Here is a 21360-nt window from a genome sequence, read left to right as displayed (position 1 = left end):
ACCCTGGTTGTGTAAAGGAGGAGCATCCCTTCATCCTTAGAGTGATACACACCATCTTATTGGCCAAAGATAGCCACGTGACACCAACCGGAACTGGAAGGAAGCCTAGAAAATCCCAACTGTCTCTCCATGTCATTCTTTCATTTGATCTGAGCTTTTACTTATATCCTGGGTCTCTTCCCATTGAGCTATCTGTTTTCTTATCTGTTCCTCTTCCCCTTTCAAGATCTCCCAATATACAAAATGGAACACTTTGTCAACCCTGAGACTGCTTATAATGCTGACCCTGGGTCTTTTCTGTTATCCGTCTCCCAGACTTCACTTCATCTCTCTGTGCTTCTTGGGATCTTTAACTTCCTGTGTAAATCCAACCTGCAAAGCACTGCAAATCATTTTTTTTAAATTCCTTGTTTTCATCTAGTTACCATATTTTCTAAGATTCCACAATGACTTTCTACATATGTGTTAAGTCTCACTCATCCTGGCCGGGCCCTAATATATACTAATCTGTTTTGTCTGTCTTCTGAATACAAGCAGTTCCTAAAATCCGATCTCTCTCCAGCTGAATTTTCAGGGGGCACTCCCAGGCAGGTGACTGTGAACTGTGGCAGACATGCATTTTCTGGTCTAAAGTATCAGATCCTTTATGACAAGGGCCACTGCCAGGGTGTTTACCATGGATGGTTCTGAGTGTGCTATACCCACCTAAACATTATCAAATGTACCCTACTTTTTCAAGGCTGTTCTTTACAAAATTCAATATGTGTGCAACTAGTAAATGGTTTAGTTGTTATATGAAAAGTAATATCAATGAGTATAACAAGGATAAGATAAATGAAAGCAGACCTTTTGAAAGGCAGTGATTTATTTTACTACTTTGGCGTCATAAGATTAAAAAAAAATCATAGCACAGAGTCATACTAATTTGGAATAAAATTTAAACGATAGCTCCATTGGCTGCACATTGTTCCATTGGCCCCCTGTAAATGCTGCCTGTGGTCAGCAATGCAGTGTTGAGTATTTGGTTTTAATGATTATTTTCTGATTTCATACAGCTTCCTCCGGCTTTGCACCACAATTTGAAAAGAAGAGTTATAGAGAGATTCAAGAAATCCCTCTTCAGCCAGCAGAGTAACCCTTGTAATTTGAAATCTGAAATTAAAAAGGTATGGTATTCTATATATAGGAATTCTTTAGCTGATAAAACACATCAGTTACATCTTATTCTTCCTTTACTTTGTGCTTTGAGCTCTATCCTTTATTAAAGGGTTTTATCACTGCTTAAAATACCAAATAAAGTGTAAGTCTTTGCCTCTCCCAAAGGTGAGAGCCTTTGTTTCTTTAGCCATTATTTTCAGATGCTAATAGAGAGTTCTTTCAGCATTATTATGTATTTTCCTAAGAATAAATGTTATTATTTATTTATTTGTGGTGCTGGGGGTTGAACCCAGGGCCTTGTGCATCTGAGGCACACACTCTATGAATTGAGATATATATCCCCAGCCCAAGAATAAATGTTATTATATATCTAACTTAATGTGTGTATATTTCACATATTTTAGAAGATTCCACCCCAATATTTTATTAGAAGGAGTCTACAGGGGACCCCCAAGTTGAACTTTGCCCTTTTAAAAAGGCAGTTGATGCTCTGAGACCATGATTTTGATGATTTGTGAGAGGGCTACATGAACTATTTCTAATGTTTTTTTTTTTCCCATATTCAGCAATCTCCTAAACTTGAGATGCTAAAAAATATTTTTATTCATACATTCACATTTAGTGACTAAATCACTAAATTAACTATTAGTGATTGTTTAATTGTTTATTCTCTCATTAGCACAACTTGGTGGCAGTAAATCCCTCTGTCTTAGAAGTAGCCATAAACTCAGTTTTCTTGTCCCTGAAAGGCCCAAAACACAGGTCATTCAGCAAACCCAGGTAAAGATGCTTGGTCCCCTTTCAATTTTATATTTAAAATTTTTTTTTCTTTCTTTCTTTCTTTTTTAACATTGTTAACCTTGGCATGGACATACCACCAATGAACTTTCCCTTTGACTTTCTTTTCCCTATAATGTATCTGGTCTTAAACATGGATTGGGAATTATTCAGGGAATATGATAGGCTCTTCAATAAGAAAGGCTAATAGAACATTTGCTCCGCTGCCTTCCATCTTCCATGCCTGCACCATTAGTGCCTGTACACACTAAAAGGAGATGGGGAGGGTACTCAGGTTGTAGGTAAAGAAAGCACAAACCCTGTCTCATCAGAGGATTAGAGAGGGAGATTTCTTTCATGCATTGTGTTGGCAAATAAGGCCAAGAAACGAAACCAGAGGAGATGGAAACAGAAACAGAGACCTCCCATATTTATTTAATGATACTTACACTCTGTATCCTGAAGACTAGTAAATATATTTTTAAAAGACAGAAGCTCATATTTCCCACAAAAGATTACCTATTGCTTGGTTTCTCTATTCTTATTAAAGTGATATTCCCAATAATCCATTTTGTACATAAACTTATTTTACCAGAAATCCTAGTTTTAAAGGTGAAAGCTTCTACTACAAACTGATATACACAAAGGTGGCTCTGACTCTTCCTTACTCAGTGATTTTCCAACAGTGTGTGTGTCCTTAAAGCAAATCATTTTCATTTTTTATTACTCAGACTTCTGGTTCTGCATCCTTGCCTTGCTGTCTTTCTCTCTTCCCCTGAAGGCAAGGAGATTTCTTTTTGTTGAATTGCACCTCCCCCTGCAGACCTGCGCTTTCCTCCTCTGCACCACGGTAGCATCTCTTACTAGTGCAGTTAATTTCTCTCCCTTCTGGTCTAGGGAGGAAAAAAAAATGGAGATTAACAGGTGGTATAAGTGTCCTGGGGGGATAGATATATCCTAATTTTCAACTTCATTTAAAAGCAGATTCAACTCTCCTGTGAAGATCACAGGGGTCCCCTTCTCTGATTCTATAAGCTCATGGAAGTCTATGGGACACCCTGTGTGGACCTTTGGGCTGGGAAAGAGGAATGCTCAGCTCCATCCAGGGCTCTGTCACAATCTACTAATAAGTAGGTTGTGTCTACTTATTAGAAGCTCTATAGGCTCCCAGGCTGGAGCCATAATGCTTAGAGCATTATGGTGTATGCCTTCTTGCTCTGTCCCTTGCAGAGGCAGCCTTGACCCCTGTGTGTTAAGGAAACCTTGCCCAGATGTTGACATCCTTCCTGTTCTTCACCACTGAACTGAGAAGTCAGCTCCTCCATAAAGGCTTCCTTTAATTTTTCCTGTTCAGGGTTAATCTCCCCTTTCTTTATGACTGGATCACTTTTTTACTCTTATGTTTAAAGTATTTTTTCTTCTGACTTACAGTTCTGTTTTCCCCACAGGCAGTGTTTCTGATCCATTTTGAAGGGTTTTATGTAGTGCCTGGCATGTAGCAGGTCCTTGATGTATAATTATTGATTATAGAATGTATCATTTATATATTCTGTATGAGATACTCTCGGTGTACTCAATTCTTGATTAAAATATATAATGATGTAACATATTCCTATATTTCCATATGAATGTTGAAAGATCTCCAGCCCCCATCTAAATCTAAGTGAGAAAATTGTGAGCTGTTTCCCGCCTTTCTGGTATAATCTTTTGCTTGCAATAATTTTTTTCCAGAAGTAGGTTTTTCACTCCGTGTATAGTCCTAAAGGATTGGCCAATTAGCCTTTGACTGATCCAGTTGCCCCACAACAGGGCTGCACATAAAATACCCTTGATTCTCCTCTCTCTCTCTCTCTCTCTCTCTCTCTCTCTCTCTCTCTCTCTCCTGAAACTAGAGACCCCATGTCTCCAGGTTGAGAGCAAAATTAGGGCTGATTGTGTCTACTTATTAAGAAATTAGACACAGCAGGATATATAGAGAAGTCGAAAATGGATGAGCCCTTTCCTAGGAAATTAAGGTCCTTATTTATAATTCACCTAAGGTGGTCTTCAGTACAGCCTGCTCTGTCTTGCCTGGAACTGCAGGGACAATAAGGCAACCGAGTGACTATATCGGTGTCTTTGGGAACTAAGATTTTCATCATGGGAAAAAGAAGAAACAGAAGCGAGAGGTCAATTCAAATTAGCATTGGCAGTATCACTATGAAGGAATATAAATTCATGACAAATCTTAAAAAAAAATACACGTTTTCTAATACCTAAACTAAAATGGTTTAGGAACTAACTAAGCAGCAATGAGCTCCTCTATCTATCCATGGTTCCTCGGAGATAGCTGATGGGCTTGGAGCAGCAAGGACACAGGACTAGGTTGGAGTATCTTGACATAGCATGTGTGTCATCGAGGACAGCTGGGGGCATAACCTGCAAAGGCTCCCACTGCCTATCTGTGGGATAATTGGAGTACCCATGAGAGTAAGAACCAAAATGGATAATTGAAAGCATTAAATAATGTTTAAATCCAAGTGTTCATAATGATACTGAAGAAAATCTCTCATTGGTTACTTCTCAAGAATACTCAGTTCATTATTTTAAAAATTGTTTGCAAATGTATTCTGTCTGTCCTTTATTAACTCTATCTTGGGGTAACTAAATGGTTGGTGAGGGGAAGTTTCTCATTATGGAAGGACTTACTAATAACTGCCAAAGGAGTAAAGAATATTATAGTTATGCAGCCCCTGGTGAAAGAGTGGATCTAGATATGATCCTCCAATGGCTACTAACATCACAAGAACAGGGACAACCTGGCATGCTATGCCCCCTGATGGAAATGAACAACACTAAGTCTTCTTCTTGCTAAAAGCTTGCTTCTACATCTGATCAAGCCTCTAAATACAAAGTCAACCAGACTTTGTATAGTTAGAGCCCTCAGATCAATGTGGTTGCCACCTGGTTTTGCAAAAAGTTTTATTTACACAATCCTATGCATTCACTTATATATTGTCTATGGCTACTTTTGCATTCCAAGCAGAATAGTGTAGCTGAGACAGAGGCCATATGGCCTATAAACCCAAAACCTTTACTATCTAACTGTTTTAAGAAAATTATTTGCCAATCCCTGCTCTGGATCAAGCTTACCACTTGCAGCAAATTCAGGAGAGAAAGAGAACATATTAATTGATAGCATGAGGATAATTGTGGATAATTGGAGTATTGGAGTAATTGGATTAAAACCCATACATGGAAATTCTGCAGGAAAACTGACCTGTTTTTTTTTTCCCAATAAATATATTGTTAGGAGGAGTGGAGAAAGAGAAAGGAAGAGAAAAGGAGGGGAGAGAAGAGAAAGGAAGAGAGGGATTGCCTATAAAGTTTAAAACATTTTAGGGAAAATATCAACCACTTGCAATATATGGACTTACTCCTTACTAACTTAAAAAAAAAACTTGAAAAGCAAAGTTCAAAACACGTATTTTTTTTTAGATAATCAGGAAAATGTAAACATTGGTTGTAAATTTTGTTTTATTAAGGAATTAGTCATTTCTGTTGGGATAGCTGTATTCTGATTATTTAAAAAAATAAATCCACATTTTTTCTAGTGCCACGTTGAGATTTTATGGGTGGCCTAGTGTGTTTAAAGGGTTCCTTTTCCAGTTTCTGTATGTAGAACTTGCATAGGTAGGACAGGATGTGGAGGAGATATAAATGAGGCAACCTGTTTAAGCTGGTTGGTGGGTTAACGGAGTTCATCGTGTTATCCTCTCTAGTTTTGTTAAATGTCAGAAATTTTTTTAATAATAAAAACAATCATGCATTTAGTTTGAGTGTTGATGCCAGATCCCTCCCAGACCAGTGTCTGGGCATGAGTGTTTTGAAAACAGCTCACCTAGCAAAGCTGCCACATAGAACTGTAGTGGTTCTGTCCTATCCAAAAGCACCTGGATGAAGGGTTTACTGGGCTGCATCCTCTGGGGTAAGAAGGTGGCTTTTTAAAATTTGTACAAAAGCACAATGGGCACTGGAGCCATGTGATTCTAGCAGGTAGCGAGGGCTGAGAACCATTATGTTATAAGTTACAAACATCATTTGGACCAAGAATGAATACAAACAAAACAATCTATACCCAGGTGAGAAGCAGCTAATGATTTAAGCATTGAGCCATGGCCAGGAGTTCTCAAATTTTGGTGCTTACTAGAATTACCTAGAGCTCTTAAACATAACAGGCCGAATGTCCCTTCCATCACTTAATCCCCCCACGGAAATGGAACTCCAGAGATTGGATCCAGGTATTGGTTTGTTTTTAAATCTCAGGTGATTTCTTTGTACAGACAAGATTGAAAATCATTAGTCTGGTAAGGTCAACATTTTTCATATCTTATTGTGCATATCTGTCACCTGAGTTATTAATGTGGGTTGTGATTCAGTAGGTCTGGTGAGGAGGGGAGATTGTGCTGTGCCCGTCTAGGGGCATGCTTTGAGTAGCTGAGCTGTATAGAACATAGTGTCTATCCACTAGGAACATCTGGTGTATCCAAAGACTTTTTGTTAGAAAGATGGTCTGTCTAGTAGGGCAAAAAAGTTATCTAGATACAATCGCATCCTGGGCCTCCATTTCTGCATTTTACCCAGCTCCTCCAGTGCTGCTGCTGCTGCCATTCTAGGGAGCACCCTTTGATGGGAAGGCCTAGAGAAAACCCTGTGATGGTCTTCCAGTGGTGTGGGGTAGATGGCCCAGAACTTCTTCCTCTAGGCGTGTGCCTCCCTGGTTCTTCTCTTCCGTTTCCAATCTGGTGTGCACTTGAGTGCAGATCAGCAGGTCAAGTTTCCATTATTTAACAGCTGGCACATTCTTTGCTTCCTTACTCCAGCTTTTCAGCTCTTTTGCAGGCAGGCAGATTGCTCAGCATCCTGGACTTAATTAATTAATTAAATGGTCCTTTATGCATATAATCATCATGGTTTATATTTGCCTAGTCCTTGCCAGGGCCCTTGGAGACATCATAAATCAGCAGGTGCAGCACGAACCTGTTTAGACCAAGTGGAGGAGGACCTATAGCAGGGCTCTCCTGCCTGGCAGACTCAGGCCACCATTCCCTCTTTGCCTTGACCCCACCATCAGTGTCCGATTCAGGGTCTGCAGAAGACAAATCTTCTGGGTAATTAATGGTAGATTTCCAGTCTTTTAGTTTTGCTAGGTAGACAAAAATTCTTGATGGGAATGTAAGGCCCTACATAGCAGGGCTACTTTTCATTAGCAGTGGGGACTTTGAGAGTGTTGGGGGGCTGATGATGGACAAGCATATGTGGGTGCATGTGCAGATGTGTGTGTATGTGTGTGTGTGTGTGTGTGTGTGTAAGAAAACAAAAAAAAAATAAAGACTGGACACTTTTGTTAACAAAGTGGCCTATAAAAAGCTAATAAAAAGCTAATAGGAGCTGTAGGTTAGAAAAGATGCAAAATTAGGAAATAAGTTATGTCTTATAATGATGCAGTTCAGTCAAAGAGGACAAGGAAATCCAAAAGGAAATGAGACCAGAGACCAGCAAGTGCAGAGTGATGGAACATGTTGTGAATTTTCTCACTGCTGGTACCTCATTTCATTTATGTTTGGCTCAATTTCTTCCAGAGTCCTACCTCAGTTGCATTAGATCCCACATAATTTGTGTAGTTGTTCTGCAGCAGATAGCCTTATTTTATGATATGGGAAAGAAAATGTTGTTTGGGAAATTTAGTAGTGATTACATTTGTAGTTTCTCATTGTTTTCTTCTGTTTTAGGTTCTGTCTAAAAAGTACTATATTCTATTGACCAGTAAGTGCTCAAATTGCATAATACCTGTTCAAAATCAATGGTGTTTGGGGAGGAGGAGGAGGAGGAGGAGTGGGAATAGGGATATGCAGCCTGTTCTCTGGAATGTATTTATTTGACTTGCTTAGTTCAAAAGTGTGTATCAACTGGGCAGGCTGGGGAATGCCCATAACCCCAGAGATTCTAGAGGTTGAGGCAGAAGGATTCCAGGTTCAAAATCAGACTGTGTAACTTAGCAAGACCCTGTCTCAAAATAAAAAGGAAAAAGGGCTGTGGGTATATAACTCAGTTCAATCCCCAGTTCCCCCACCAAATAGCATGGACTATTGTTTGTTCTTCAGAACTGTAATGTCTGTTCAGAGCAGGAGAGCCCTCTTATTTCAGTTCAGAAGAAGGTCTTATACATGTTTCCAAATAGCATGTGTGCCACACACAGGAGGTACACCTGTCAGTGGAAGGTTCACAGTGCACTGAGGACTTGGGCATGCTGGCCCAGGACTGCTGATCCACTGGCTTGCTGTGAGGGCCACTGCTTTAAAGGTGTCCTGCTGTGTCTTCCCTATTTCCGCCTCCTGGGGAACATTTACTTTACCATCTGGCACACCCAGGATTAGACTTGCCACCTTGTTCTCCCCTCCTCTGTCCACCCCAGTAACACTGGCAACGTAAGTTTGCCTTCTGCTCTGTCTTTAAATCTTAGCGTCTCTTTCAACTGCTTCACTTCATTTTTCAGACACTTATTTCTCTGCAGTAATGGGGAGTGAACCCAGGGCCTCACACAGACTAGGTAATTTCTCTGCCACCGAGTATTTTTTGTGTTCCCCAAGTTATTAGCAGTTGGGACTGGTGGCAGGATGGATGGTTCTGCTTGACCTTTGGTGGTAGGCAGCCCTGGGTTCCGGCCCTGGTTCTACCACTTAATAGCTATGCTCTTTGGGAAAATTAGTTTATCTCCCTGTTTCCTCACCTGTAAAGTGGGGATGATATTTACTTTAGGGGATAGTTATAAGAACCAAATATATTATTAAATATGACTAGAGTGTCACAAGCATCCCTAGCTGACAGTGGGTGCTACTGTTGTTATTAATGCTGGCTCTTCCACATCCTTCCTTCCTTTGTCACCTGGTCCAGGTTCTTGGCCCTTCCCTCTTTCATCAGCGCCACAGCTGCTTTGCAGATCTCCTTGATTCCCAGACTATTAGACTTAAAGTTAGTTCTTTAACACTTGCTTTTTATTATCATACTAAAAAATGTTAGTAGTTTCTGAATCCATCATCTCAACTCTGGGATCCAGCTTTCCAGACTAGATGAGTTACTTAGTAATAAGTCACTGATTTATTTAGTTGAGCCTCCTCATACTCCTCCTGGTGTGTCTGCATTCACCCTGCTCTCCCAGCCCCAATCCAACCACTATGCTCATTGCATTGCATCAAGGGTGATTCTTTCAAAGCAGACCATCTCCCCCACCTCTTTCTCTCTCACATACTCTCTCTCTCTCTCTCTTTCACACACACACACACACACACACACACACACACACACACATCACAGAAAACCCTTTGGAGGATCATTTAATAGAATACAAAAATCCTCTCCATGTTATTTCCACTCCCATTTGGTCCAAACCCTGCTTATCTCTCCATCACTTGCCATCACATCTCTTGCCCCTTGCTGTCTCCAGAGCAGCCACGAGCCCTTTTCTATAGTTTGCTTATCTGCCATGCTGTCCCGCCAGTCTTTGATCATGCTTTCCCCCGGCTGTAATGCTCTTTCCACCCGATCCTTCACTCATTCTTACTTATTACCTCAGTGCTTGGCATAAGTGGTACCTTGGGAAAGCCTTTCCTGGATAAAACAAATCTATCATCACCTCCTAGAGCCACAGACCTGCCCTTCAAGGCATTCAGCACAGTTGCAATTTTACACGTGTCCAACTAAATATTTTACAGGCACACCTCCCCCCTAAGTAGGCAGCAAGCTCCCAGAGGATAACTTGATCGTCACTGAGTTATTTCATTCTTTGGATCGGTGTTTGGCACATAGTAGTTGATTTTAAAAATTCACTGAACTAATGAATGTCACTTCCCCCTTCATTCTGAATCCTTGTAACTCCATAACAATGGACTCATGTAGTTTTCCTCTCATTGTTGTGTCTTCAGTCTGCAGTGCCTGACTGTTACCCCAAACTCCCCTCACCTGGATTGCCAGCTTTGCTTCCTTCATTCCACCCACCCACATCCAGGCTTGGTTTCCATGTTCCTTCTACAGAACCTCTGCAAACCCTGGTGGCCTCCTCTTTTAAAGTCTAGAACGCACCGTCTCATACTTCATGATTTCTTGTATCACCATTTCACAGATGTTAACCTATTCTTCTAGTCAAGATACAGGTCTTGTAGAAGGCAGATCATGCCTGCAGCCTGCTCATATCATATAGAACATGCTGACCAACACACAGGAAGGAGCAAAATGTTTGCTGCAAGAATACATGTATCTAGAATCTGAAGCACAAATAGAAGTTCATAAGAAGCTCTTCGCATAAAAATAAACATACATGGGTTCAAATGCAAGGCCAGTGGCTTTTAGTCCTTGCCTTCATCTATGGGCCCATTTCTTTGAGGTTCCAAAGCTAAAGGAGATAGCTAATGTGACATAAGACTGGAAACCTCAAAAAACGTTTTCTTTAAGCTTTAAAAATCAATGAATAAAACTTGTTTTTTTTTTTTTTATACAATAGCAGCCTTGATCTCTCTAGGTCACCCACCCTTTATATACTTTTCTCTGGGGCTTTTTGGGTGTGAAATCTTTAGGATTTCAAGATATAAACTTCTTAATTAAATTGAACAAGCTTTCTGTAATGAAGGGGAACATTTCAAGGCAGCCAAATTACTCCTGTGCCAAGCACAGGAGAAATATCCCTATGGTCATTTGAAAGGTAATGCCAGGAAATTATTTTCAGCATCATAATACATATTAAGAGGCTTAGCTGGAATGACCTGCTCGCCGGGTAGGGAAAACACAGAATGCTTAGGGCTGACCTCCAGGCACCCTACAGCATGATGAGAAAGTTTGTCAGTATGTGACTGTCAGATCCTCCTGCATTACAGTGTGCTACAATCTTACAGTCTTGTCATATTACAAATAGGTTATTAACTAAAGTAAGGAAAATAAAATTTCAAGAATAAAAAAGGCTGGAATTATTTTTTCTTCTAGTGTTGTAGATGTTTGGTAATATGGAGACTGGAAAACACATAAATTGGGGCTGGGGATGTGGCTCAAGTGCTCGCCTGGCATGCGTGCGGCCCGGGTTCGATCCTCAGCACCACATACAAACAAAGATGTTGTGTCCGCCAAAAACTAAAAAATAAATATTAAAAAAAAACAATCTCTCTCTCTCTCTTTAAAAAACAAAAAGAAAACACATAAATGATTTGTATTTGCAGTATCCAAAGTACAATGATGGAATAATTAGTTATCACTTGCTTATATAAAATATTTTCATTAAGGCATAAAATGCATGATGCATACAATGATGTACATATACAGCCAGCACCATAAGTTTGTAGACATTTATATGAATCCATGTTTATATATGTTCGCCCAGGTGACCATATAGAACCCACATCAACATATAGAACATTTCCTACCCCACAGAGGCCTCCTGCTGGTTAAGCCCCTTCCCTTGCCACAACGTAATCTTTATCCTGATTTCTTTCACCATTGATTAGTTTTACCTGATTATGAAAATGTATATAACTGAAGCCAGGTGCTATGTATTCTTTTGTTTCTGGTTTCTTTCGTTCAACACTCATCCTTGTTTTGAGAATTCATAGTTTGTTCTTTGTTATTGCTTTGCAGAATTCCATTGTATGAGCACATTATGAAATATCTGTTCTTCTATCCATGGACTTTGGGATTTTTTTTCCAGTTTTTAGTTATTATTAATAAGGCACTATGAACATCCTTTCCCTTGTCTTTTGACGGATATATGTACTGATTTCTCTTATGTAAATCCTTAAGGGTGAAATCACTGGGTTGTAGGGTTGGTGTGCGTTGTTTAATCGTCCCATATACTGTCAGGTTTCTCAAGTGATTGAACAAGAATGTATTTTAATTGGCAAACAGAGTGTATGAATTCAGAGTGACTACTATTGTTTAGTCCAAATTATGCCATTTGTCTCTAATTTATTGATATTTGACCTTTTAAAAATATTTCAACTCAGGTATTAAAATTGGGCCATCCCAAGTGCTGGTTGAAATTAAAGGTGAAAGGAGTTGAAAAACATCAATAGCTTAAAATTCCATTTTTAAAATGCAGCTTTATAGGAAGACATTAAGTCGTTGGAGCTCTAATAAATTCTGTCTTTGGTGAATTACTCTTTTCTTCAGAGTGTTAGGAACTAATGTTTGGAGATTAACCTTAATTAATAGTAATTTAGCAAAACGTAATAAGAAACTTGTTTGTCTTGGTCAAACAAGAAGGCACTGTTCAAAGCAGAAACATGAGAAAGGGCTGGGATCTGGACTAAACATACTGTTCTGTTGAATAATTGGAGTTTATTCCTCCTACACTTGATTAAAAATAACATCTTGATGTCCCAGGCCCAAGCCATTATTTTTCTATCCATTTTTATTTTTGCTCTCATAAAGCTATAAAGTGCATTTTTTTTTCATGTGACCAGGGAATTGTCTAACTTGCTTTCACTGTAATGTGCCCGCTGCTTCCAATTTATAAGTTCTATTGGAAGGAAGATGTTTATCTCTTTTCAAGGGATTGAAATCCACAGAGCACTAAATTTTCTACACAGAGACATGGGGAAATGGAAAACACCACACAGAGGTCTCCTGTCATTTGCTTCTGAATGTAAAATAAGACGTAGGTTTGCTTTTTTTTTCTGTTTCAGTTATCTCAGGGATCTCCAGAACCAATTGAGCCAAACTTCTTTACGGCAGATTACCATTTATTACGTCATTCATTGGGTGGAAACAGCCTGTCCTCAAATGACCTGACAGGTAATGGTCATCAACATGGGTAATCTGGATTTCACCCACACACATAAGTCATGTCATTTGGATCAGCAGCTAAACCTAAAGTATCACCTTCAACTGAAAAGAAAAAATAAAGCCTATTTTGTTATCTATCATAATAGTTGACATATAGTAGGAATCAAGAAATTCCCTGAGATTTATCTTACCCAGTGTGGCAGCTTCCTTGATCATTTATTAATACCATGAACAAACAGCAGAATCTGTGTGGGTGAATTGTTATTCAGAATTCTTTCTGTTTCTTCTTGCTTATCTGATGATGGGAAATAAAATGCCCCCAAAGCATCGAGGGAGATAAAAAGTAGAAAGTGAAAGCTTAAATATTCAAAATGGTGAAAAAGTTGAAGCTTACTTGAACAATCTACATCAAAAATATTCAATTTTTTTCCCCTTTTTAGCAGAAATTTCACATAGGGAGGTAATATGACATAGGCACAGATTCTGCAAACCTGGATGCCTAGATTCAAATCTCAGCCTCACTATTTAGAAGCTGACCTCAAACAAGTTATGGAAGCTCTTTGAACCTCAGTATCCTTTCCTGTAAAATGGGGATGAATATAATAATAATATAAAAATAATAAAATATATCAAATTTAAGTAATACCTGTGTCATGGAGTTATAGTGAGGATCAAGTTAAATTAAAAAAGTATCTGGCCATTAGTAGGAGCTCAGCATAAGTAAATTCTTGTCATATTAGAAGAAGAGTTCTGGCTACCCTGAGGTTTCAGAACTCCTGAATAATTTTTGAATCTAAATAAATCATAGTTCTGTCACTCAGTAAGATGAACAAAAGTTAAAGCTCTTACAGTTAAATGAGACTTGACATCTCTTCCATTTGGAAAAATGCTCACTTTAGTTGTGCTTATGTTGTTACCTGAGCAAATTATTTCCTGTATCAATTATCAGACTTTCCCTTAGTCTTAGTCTCCTGGGATAAAGCTAATCCCCATGCAGGTAGAATTTCATTTAAAATGGTTTCTGAGAAGCTCATAAGATCAAGATAAAAAATGTGCGGAGTCATTTGCTTCTAAAAGCCTCTCCCAGGACAGGTAAGTTCATGTACAGGCCAAACTTCTCCTTCCATTAGCAACTGTGATGGGGTGAACTCTGGTGGAAGTCTCTCAGAAGCTTGACACTGAGTTGAGGACTCCTCCCAGGGCAGCCCGTCGCTCCACCCCAGAGCTGAGCAGGCGTGACCCTTGTCACAGCAGGCTTGGCAAGAGCAAAGGCAGCAGAGCTGTGGTGCTGTGGGGAGGGAACAGGGAGCACCTTTAAACTTGGCTTTGAAAATGAACTGCAAGGACTCACACCTTCAGGCCTCCCCTTCAACTGCAGCCTGATCTCTTTTCTCCCTCCAGAGGGGCAGGGAACTCCCAGGTCTCCACATAGGTTGATACATTCAAGTAGAAACTGGTCAGCCGTGCTCTTGGCAGCATGGGGTAGGTTAAGGTGCTGCTGGTATATTCATAACAACCATCAATACAGGTCCTCCGCTCTAATGTTATTTTCATACAGGCAGCCACATGCCATAGTCAGGTCTTTGTGGTCTTTCACTAATTCTGCCTCCCTATAAGAATTTATTTTTCTTGCCAGCACATATGTACTCTTCTTGCCTTATGGATGATTGGAGTCTCTCAATCAGAAAACTCATCCATCAGGTAGTTCATGTTTGGACTCATGAACATGGACAAACACAGCCCTGACCTCACCAGCCAGTTTGCGCTGTAAGCAATGCTCCTGAATCTCAGTATGGCCATACGCAAAGCAGCCAGTTATTACAAGAAGCAGAGCATCTATCAAAAACCTAGACACTTAGGAATTTACTTTTAAGTCTCATTTTTATCATTAAGAAATTGACCTATTTTCACTGCGCTTGAAGTCATAATTGCCAATAAAGTGTGACTGAGAAAATTAGACCAAATATCAGACTTCCTATAATTCATCTATTTCAGGTCCACCCACCAGCTCTGATTTGGAGGAAGGAATAACGTATGAGCAGATGCAGGTGAGGTTTTTGCAGTGCCTCTGAATGATTTTATTTTGTTCCTTTTAATTTGATACTAACCTGATTTTTTTTTTCAATTTTAGAGTGTGATTGAAGAAGTCCTAGAGGAAAGTGGCTATTACAATTTTACATCTAACAGGTGAGATCTAGAGTTTGATTTCAAATGTGAAAGATGAAATGAGATCATCAGATATTAGATGTGGGTTTTCTCTAGCCTTCATTTCAGAAGTTTTTTTTTTTTCTTTTTGAACCTCTATTTTAGATATTTGTATAAAATATCTTTGCCAAGACTAAATACCTACACAGGTAAAATACATGTTACATATCTTCTGTATGGACACAGCTCCTGTGTTCTCTTTTGAATCAAAAAGTGATCTTCCTAGTAAATGACTTATATAAGAATAACAAATATAATTGAGTGGAAAAGCATTTCTAGATTTTTAAAATTAATATTTGTCTCATTCTATGGAAGAGCTAGAAACCTGAGTTTCCATCATTTTGAAATCTACCATTATTTGCATAGAAGACTAGGTGTGGGAAATGCAACTAAATAAGGAATCCCTTCAGGTACATTTAAGATGGGTTTAAATGCAGTCCCTCTGTGTTTTGTTTTACCATTTGCTCGATCTAAATAAGAGACGTCAGTTTACTGGGACTGTCCTCCACCAGAAAGGGACTGCATATTATCTTAATATAATCATTATCTGTTCTCTTAAAATACACTCCATTATATCAATTTAAATATAGTCCTGAATTCCTGTAGTTTTACTATTAGGCACAGCGTTGGTGCAACAATTTGGGTACAGTTAGTTTATTTGAGAGGTGATTCCGGGAACCCTAGTATGGGATAAAGAAGTTATTTAATACAGGTGTCATTATCAAGCAGGTTTTCATTCATTTATCCCATCCCACTAGTATGGGATAAAGAAGTTATTTAATACAGGTGTCATTATCAAGCAGGTTTTCATCGGCTGGTGCTCAATCCCATGGAAGAAATCTGAGAGCCAATGCAGAAAGAGAACAGATGTCAGAGTTTTCCCACTCCCAGGGTGAGGGAGTTGGGGTATTTATTCTCCAGTTTCCACCAGTCATTATTTGAGGCCTTTCCCAGGAAGTGTTGATCCCCTGGTGTTTCTGGCCTTTTTAAAGGTGGTCAAAGAAAGGTGTAGAGGCCAGAGAAATCCTCAAGGAGAGGAATCAGGTACTGGCCACTAGGGATTCAGCCAGTATGTTTTGAAGTGGCATGGATGAGAGGGTATGGACAGTGACAATATCTACCCTACTGAGCTGTCTCTTGACTTTTCAAGGACCTGCCCATAGCTGAATCATCAGATTGATCACAAGCATCCACACACACAGCCCAAGTGGCTCAGTGTTGTTTTATGAGGCACTGTCCTTTGATACCAGGGGTGCTTTATCACAGAAGTACATCCCCAGTCCTTTTTTTAAAATTTTGAGACAGGGTCTCACTAAGTTGCCCAGGCTGACCTTGAACTTGGGATCCTCCTGCCTCAGCCTCCCAAGAAGCTGGGATTACAGGTGTGGGCCACTGTGCTGGCTAGTAAAGCTATTTAGTGGTATCTAAATTATTTGTGGTATCTAAATTATTTTAGAAGTTTCCCTTAAAGATAACTAGTAACCATGATAAGAGAAAGAGGGCCCCAGAACATCTGGTTACAGTAATTACCAGGAAATTAGATTTTCTTTGAGGTTAGTTCAGTCACCAGTATTTATTTTTCTTCTCTCATTTCAGTGAGGTTTTCTTATGAATCACACATGAGATTATTCAACTACTTGCTCTTTTAGCTCGATAATATATTTCCAAAATACACCCTTCGTAAATTTAGTTCTGTTGTGATTTGTAACTACAGAGAAATGATGAGTAATTCTCATCTTCCAAAGATTTATTGTTAATAGAAATTACCATCTCTGCAATCACTCTTCTTCCAACACCCCTGGAGAGGTTTCTGGATTTTCCCTTTCTGCTGGAGGGCAGACTTTATCCAGTCTTCTGTGGATAACATGAAAGTCTCTGTTTTCCAACACTCAGCATCTTATTATTTCAAGTGCCCTTGGCTTGTAGTGGGGTAAAGGTGACTGTTGTCATTTTATCTGCATTTCCTCAGCGACTCAGATCAAGGGCAAGAAATGTCCTCATATTTTTGCAGAAAATCAACTAAATACTAATGAAAAACTAGGTGTGTAAATTTAAGGAAGCTCTTATAAGAGCTCTTATTTGCTCCTTTAAACACTGTCTTTTTTGTAATAACAAAAAACAACAAATATATCACTCTTAGTGATACCGGCTTTGAAAATCAGAATCAGGTCCTCCTCCCCTCCTGTGTTGAATATTAAACACCTGAGAAATGCCGAGGCAAGGGTAGAAAGCAAAATTTTAAGAGACAGAAATGGGGGAGGGGGAGACTATTCCAGAGAAGAGGGGACCCAGAGCTGGTGTTTGTGTATGGGAGTGGGGATGCATTTCCCCTTTACAGATTTAGGTTTCCTTTTTTCTCATGCCCCCTCTTCCTCTTATCTTGCCTACATGACCAAAAGGCAGGAAAAGAGCTTCTCAGGGAGTGATTGCTTGTGTTGGCAAGTGTGATCCTTCCCCTCCCCAGAGGTGTTAGCCACCCACCCACTGATGGGGAAGTGCCATCACCCCATTTCTTTTTCCTTGAAAATCAGCGACCTGTCCTTTGCCTCATTCTCACTAGTAGGCCTCAATTTCACCCTTGTTTGTAAAACTGTGAGTTCTGTGATTGACTAGATGGCAAGCCTCTCTTCTTTTTAAATATACTTAGATGCATACTGACATTATGTTTTTTAAATAAGAAATATTGCATTGGGAAATACATTCAAGAGAAAAAAAATCTACATTGAATCGGCTTACATTTCTTTATTTCTTCATGACTGATGAACATGTAAAATAGTCATTTGAATGCACACAGCATTCAAATGTACAAGCTACTTGGAATTGGCGTTTATTTTTCCACTCTAGAGTATTTTTAATTCCTACTGAATTCATAATTTGAGAAAGACCCTGCTAGCACTGAGCTTCAGTAAAAGACAGCTTTTTATAAATGTTCCCATCCTGATAATATACTTTTTAAAATTTATTGTGATTTATTTACTTATGTGCCTGAGCCATAGCTTTTGAAACTGAATGTGTGAACTAAAATATTTGTGTTTACAGAGAACTCTTTCTATTTGGGAATCTTCTAGGTATCACTCCTATCCTTGGGGGACGAAGAATCACCCAACCAAAAGATGAAAATGTTGCACTTTGAATGAACTTGCTTTTCCCAGTAAAGTTCAAGTTCTGGACATCAGCCACTACAACAAGATGCTGAGGACTGGATTTTGCTAGAAGGGTGTGGAAGGGGAGAGACCAAAATGCCATGGGGCCAGGAGCACCTTTCTTCTGCAGGGCCTGTGTGGGATGTATGATAGCTATAGCTCTTGGGTGGGGGGCTCCATTCCCAGTACATATTATATACAAGATGACAGGGCTGTCAATGTTGCTCCTGGGAGAAAATGCTGCAAAAGTCATCTGTGTGGGGGAACCCCCTGTCACAGACAGAACTTTCCTCTGAGTTGGAAAAAAAAAATGACATATTTTTCAAAGGAACATTTTATACTCAGGATGGCTGAAACTATGTTGAAAGGCATCTAGCCTTTCATATATAAAAAATAATTTTAGATAAACAAAACTATAGGACCTAGAATGATATATTGGGTGATTGATTCATGGTATCCTCTAATTTTTTTTAATCTTAAAAAAGAAATTTAAAATATGTGATTTTTTTTTAATGAAAGAATTTGTTTTCTCTTAACCACTTGGGTGCTAGTGATCTTGAGCCATGACACAGTGTAGACAGTATTTAAAAACCTTGCACAGCACCTGGACATAATGCAAATTGTCAGATTTCAGTTAGAGTAATAGAATACGTGGATGTATGGTGTGTGCATATGTATATAGATCTAGGGGAGGGAGGGAGGGAGGTTTTGATTAGACTAATGCTTTGCTGCTAATCAAACTTATAGTGTTTTTAGAGCACTTTGAGGAGTTCATAGAATCTATGAAGCAGATGCAATATTTCTAAGTCCCTTTTACTAAAATTATCTGCATTTTAAATAAATGTTTATTGTTTGATAATTTGAAATGAAAACAAGTTATATAATAAACACAAATTCCTTCTCTACTCCTTGAAACTGCCCAAAGAAAGAAAAATCAGAATGCCAAACAGTGTCCCATCTCTATGTAGGAAGAATTTATGATGAGAGTTTAATCTTATTGAGTTAAAACTCCTTCTCTGCAGCTGGCTTAAAATTTTGTTGTAATATCAAGAAATCCCATATTGCCAAATCAAATTGCACTTCTACCTACTTAAAGTACAATCCATTCTATATAATTAGTAATCTGGAAGCTGAAATTGTACTTTTTATTTACTTGAGTTCTGTTCTCTTTAACTGCACTGATATATTTTTAGTATGATTGAATAGTATGATTTAGTATGATTGTTCAATGTATTTACAGTTGTTGAAACCTAATCTGACCTTTTGGATATGTAAAATCGCCTAATGGAAATCTATACTATTTTTCAATTAGTATGTTTAACACTTAAATTATGTTCAAATGCCTTTTAATCATGCGGCAGTGCCTTTGAAAATTTCCAACAAAATCTTTTTTTGTCAAGCCAAATTAATAACTAAAACACTAATTTTTAAATAGTAGATAAAAATACGGTAACAAAAACTTTCACTTTCAGCTTTCAAACTAATTCCATCCATATGTGAAATACACATGGAAAACACAAATTTTAATGATTTGCCCAGGCAAATTTGTATATGTTTCAACTTAATGTGACCCTTTATTATCATTCTTTTTATTTTTTAATATGTGGGAAGGGGCACATTTCATTTTACAGGAGGCACAGGCCTAGAGGGGCATAAATTCTAATTGTCACAGAAGCTGTGGGGTCAAAGTTTAAGCAATCAGGTTCTTACTTGAATGGCAATATATGCAAACACAGTTTAGAAAAGAATAGTATTCAGAAATCAGACCCTGGTGAGAGAAACACATGATTCATTTAAGGTGTTTTAAAATGCATGCAGTTGACCTTATTGATTAGAAAGGGAGCAATATGTTTCTTTTAGGCCACAGGTATTCCATTTATTATGCTAGAAGCCTGTCAGAGTTAACACAAATAAGCGAATAAATGTCTTTTTCAACAGGGTTTCGGGCTCATCAACCATGCTGATAGATGTACTGTTTTGCTAAAATAATGAATGTGCTCTGTTTGAATTTTCCCTTAAGCTACCACAATGACTGCATTCACATTTTCCCAGTTGCATGACCAGGTCTCTAAGAATATTGGGCACTGGCAAGGGGACCATTTGCACATGGAGCCACATCCTCACGTTCCAACCTTCAGCCAAGAAGCATCTCCCTTCATAATAAAGCAAGAATGGTCATTTCCTTTGATCCACAAAACGGTCTTCTGGTGCAAAGAAGTTGTTACTTGAGCTTACTTAATAGGCTTCATAATCTTTTCTTGATTGCATTTATTTTTTTTTTCCTCTCATATAATTTTTAATGATTTGTTGTGCAGTGAAATCCCTGTGAATTCATCAAATCTCTCTAATTCCCAATGACCAAATACTTGCAGGGGATAGAATTTGAATCAGTCTCTTCAGATAAGTTTTGATACGCAAGTGCTTCTGTTAATTATGTTTTGATCCACCAGCTCTATCTGATTGTCTGTGCTTGAAACCTTAATTTGCTTTTTAAAAGCAAAATGTTCCGTTCTCAGGGAACTGCCTGCAGCAGGATATATGCTTGCTGGTTTCTAACTTTGTCTTGTTCCACATGTGTAGTCCTTAAATGGAGATCTCAGGAATACTGAGTGACATGGACACTTGGGCCCACTGCCTGTGGATGAATGTCAAGAAACCGGGAGAAATGCTGCTGGTGTGGCACTGGGCAGTGTGCCCAGTGTGGGCATTCTAAAACAGAGCTTAATTAAGAAATGCTGTTATAAAATATACTCAAATGATATAATTAATTAAGAGTTAAGGTCTTCCAAATAGTACCATCTCTAACTCATTAAATACTATGAAATTTTGATATTCACAAGCAACACAGGACTGGTAGATTATGTACAATTCCTGCAATGCCATCAATTAATTGCCAGTCATATTTAAGATATGTGAAGACAATAATGTTTATTGGTCAGTCAATTCTATCAGTGTTAATATGCATAGCACCCACATTGCTCTTTTTGATTTGCTAAGTTGCAAAATTTGTTTATTGCTTTTTCTCTCTTTCTGGAGGATATGTTGGGAGAATGATGAAGAATCAGGCACAGTAAATATGCTGGGTTCCTATAGGAATGCCTTCAGCTTTTGTCTGAAGGCAGGAAAATTTTTTCTAAAGGAACTTTCATTGTTTACCTTTGTTTTTCTGTTTGTTTGTTTGTATGGTGGTGGTATTCACGAGCATCGGATCAACTGGACAGGCAACACAAAGCAAACTGGGCTGAAATAGCTTCCCAGTACCCTAGAGATACAG

At 38.7% G+C, this 21360-nt stretch overlaps 1 protein-coding gene across 8 annotated transcripts in view; it reads left to right on the top strand.

Moving 5' to 3' along the window:
• Nek10 (NIMA related kinase 10) overlaps positions 1–18401 on the top strand; it is a 186602-nt gene extending 168201 nt beyond the window's left edge. For all 8 annotated transcript variants that reach the window (XM_071609305.1, XM_071609301.1, XM_071609299.1 and 5 more), the window contains 5 exons: positions 1056–1166; positions 12639–12747; positions 14734–14786; positions 14870–14925; positions 18012–18401. In XM_071609305.1, coding sequence (XP_071465406.1) covers positions 1056–1166; positions 12639–12747; positions 14734–14786; positions 14870–14925; positions 18012–18060 — 378 coding nt within the window. In that variant the 3' untranslated portion in view covers positions 18061–18401. The remainder of the gene's footprint in view (positions 1–1055; positions 1167–12638; positions 12748–14733; positions 14787–14869; positions 14926–18011) is intronic.
• The last annotated feature ends 2959 nt before the right edge of the window (positions 18402–21360 follow it).

This window comes from Marmota flaviventris, chromosome 1 (assembly GCF_047511675.1).
Source record: "Marmota flaviventris isolate mMarFla1 chromosome 1, mMarFla1.hap1, whole genome shotgun sequence".
NCBI classification, from domain to species: domain Eukaryota; kingdom Metazoa; phylum Chordata; class Mammalia; order Rodentia; family Sciuridae; genus Marmota; species Marmota flaviventris.
Note: the sequence above shows the minus strand (reverse complement) of the source record. Positions and strands in the feature narration are given on the sequence as shown.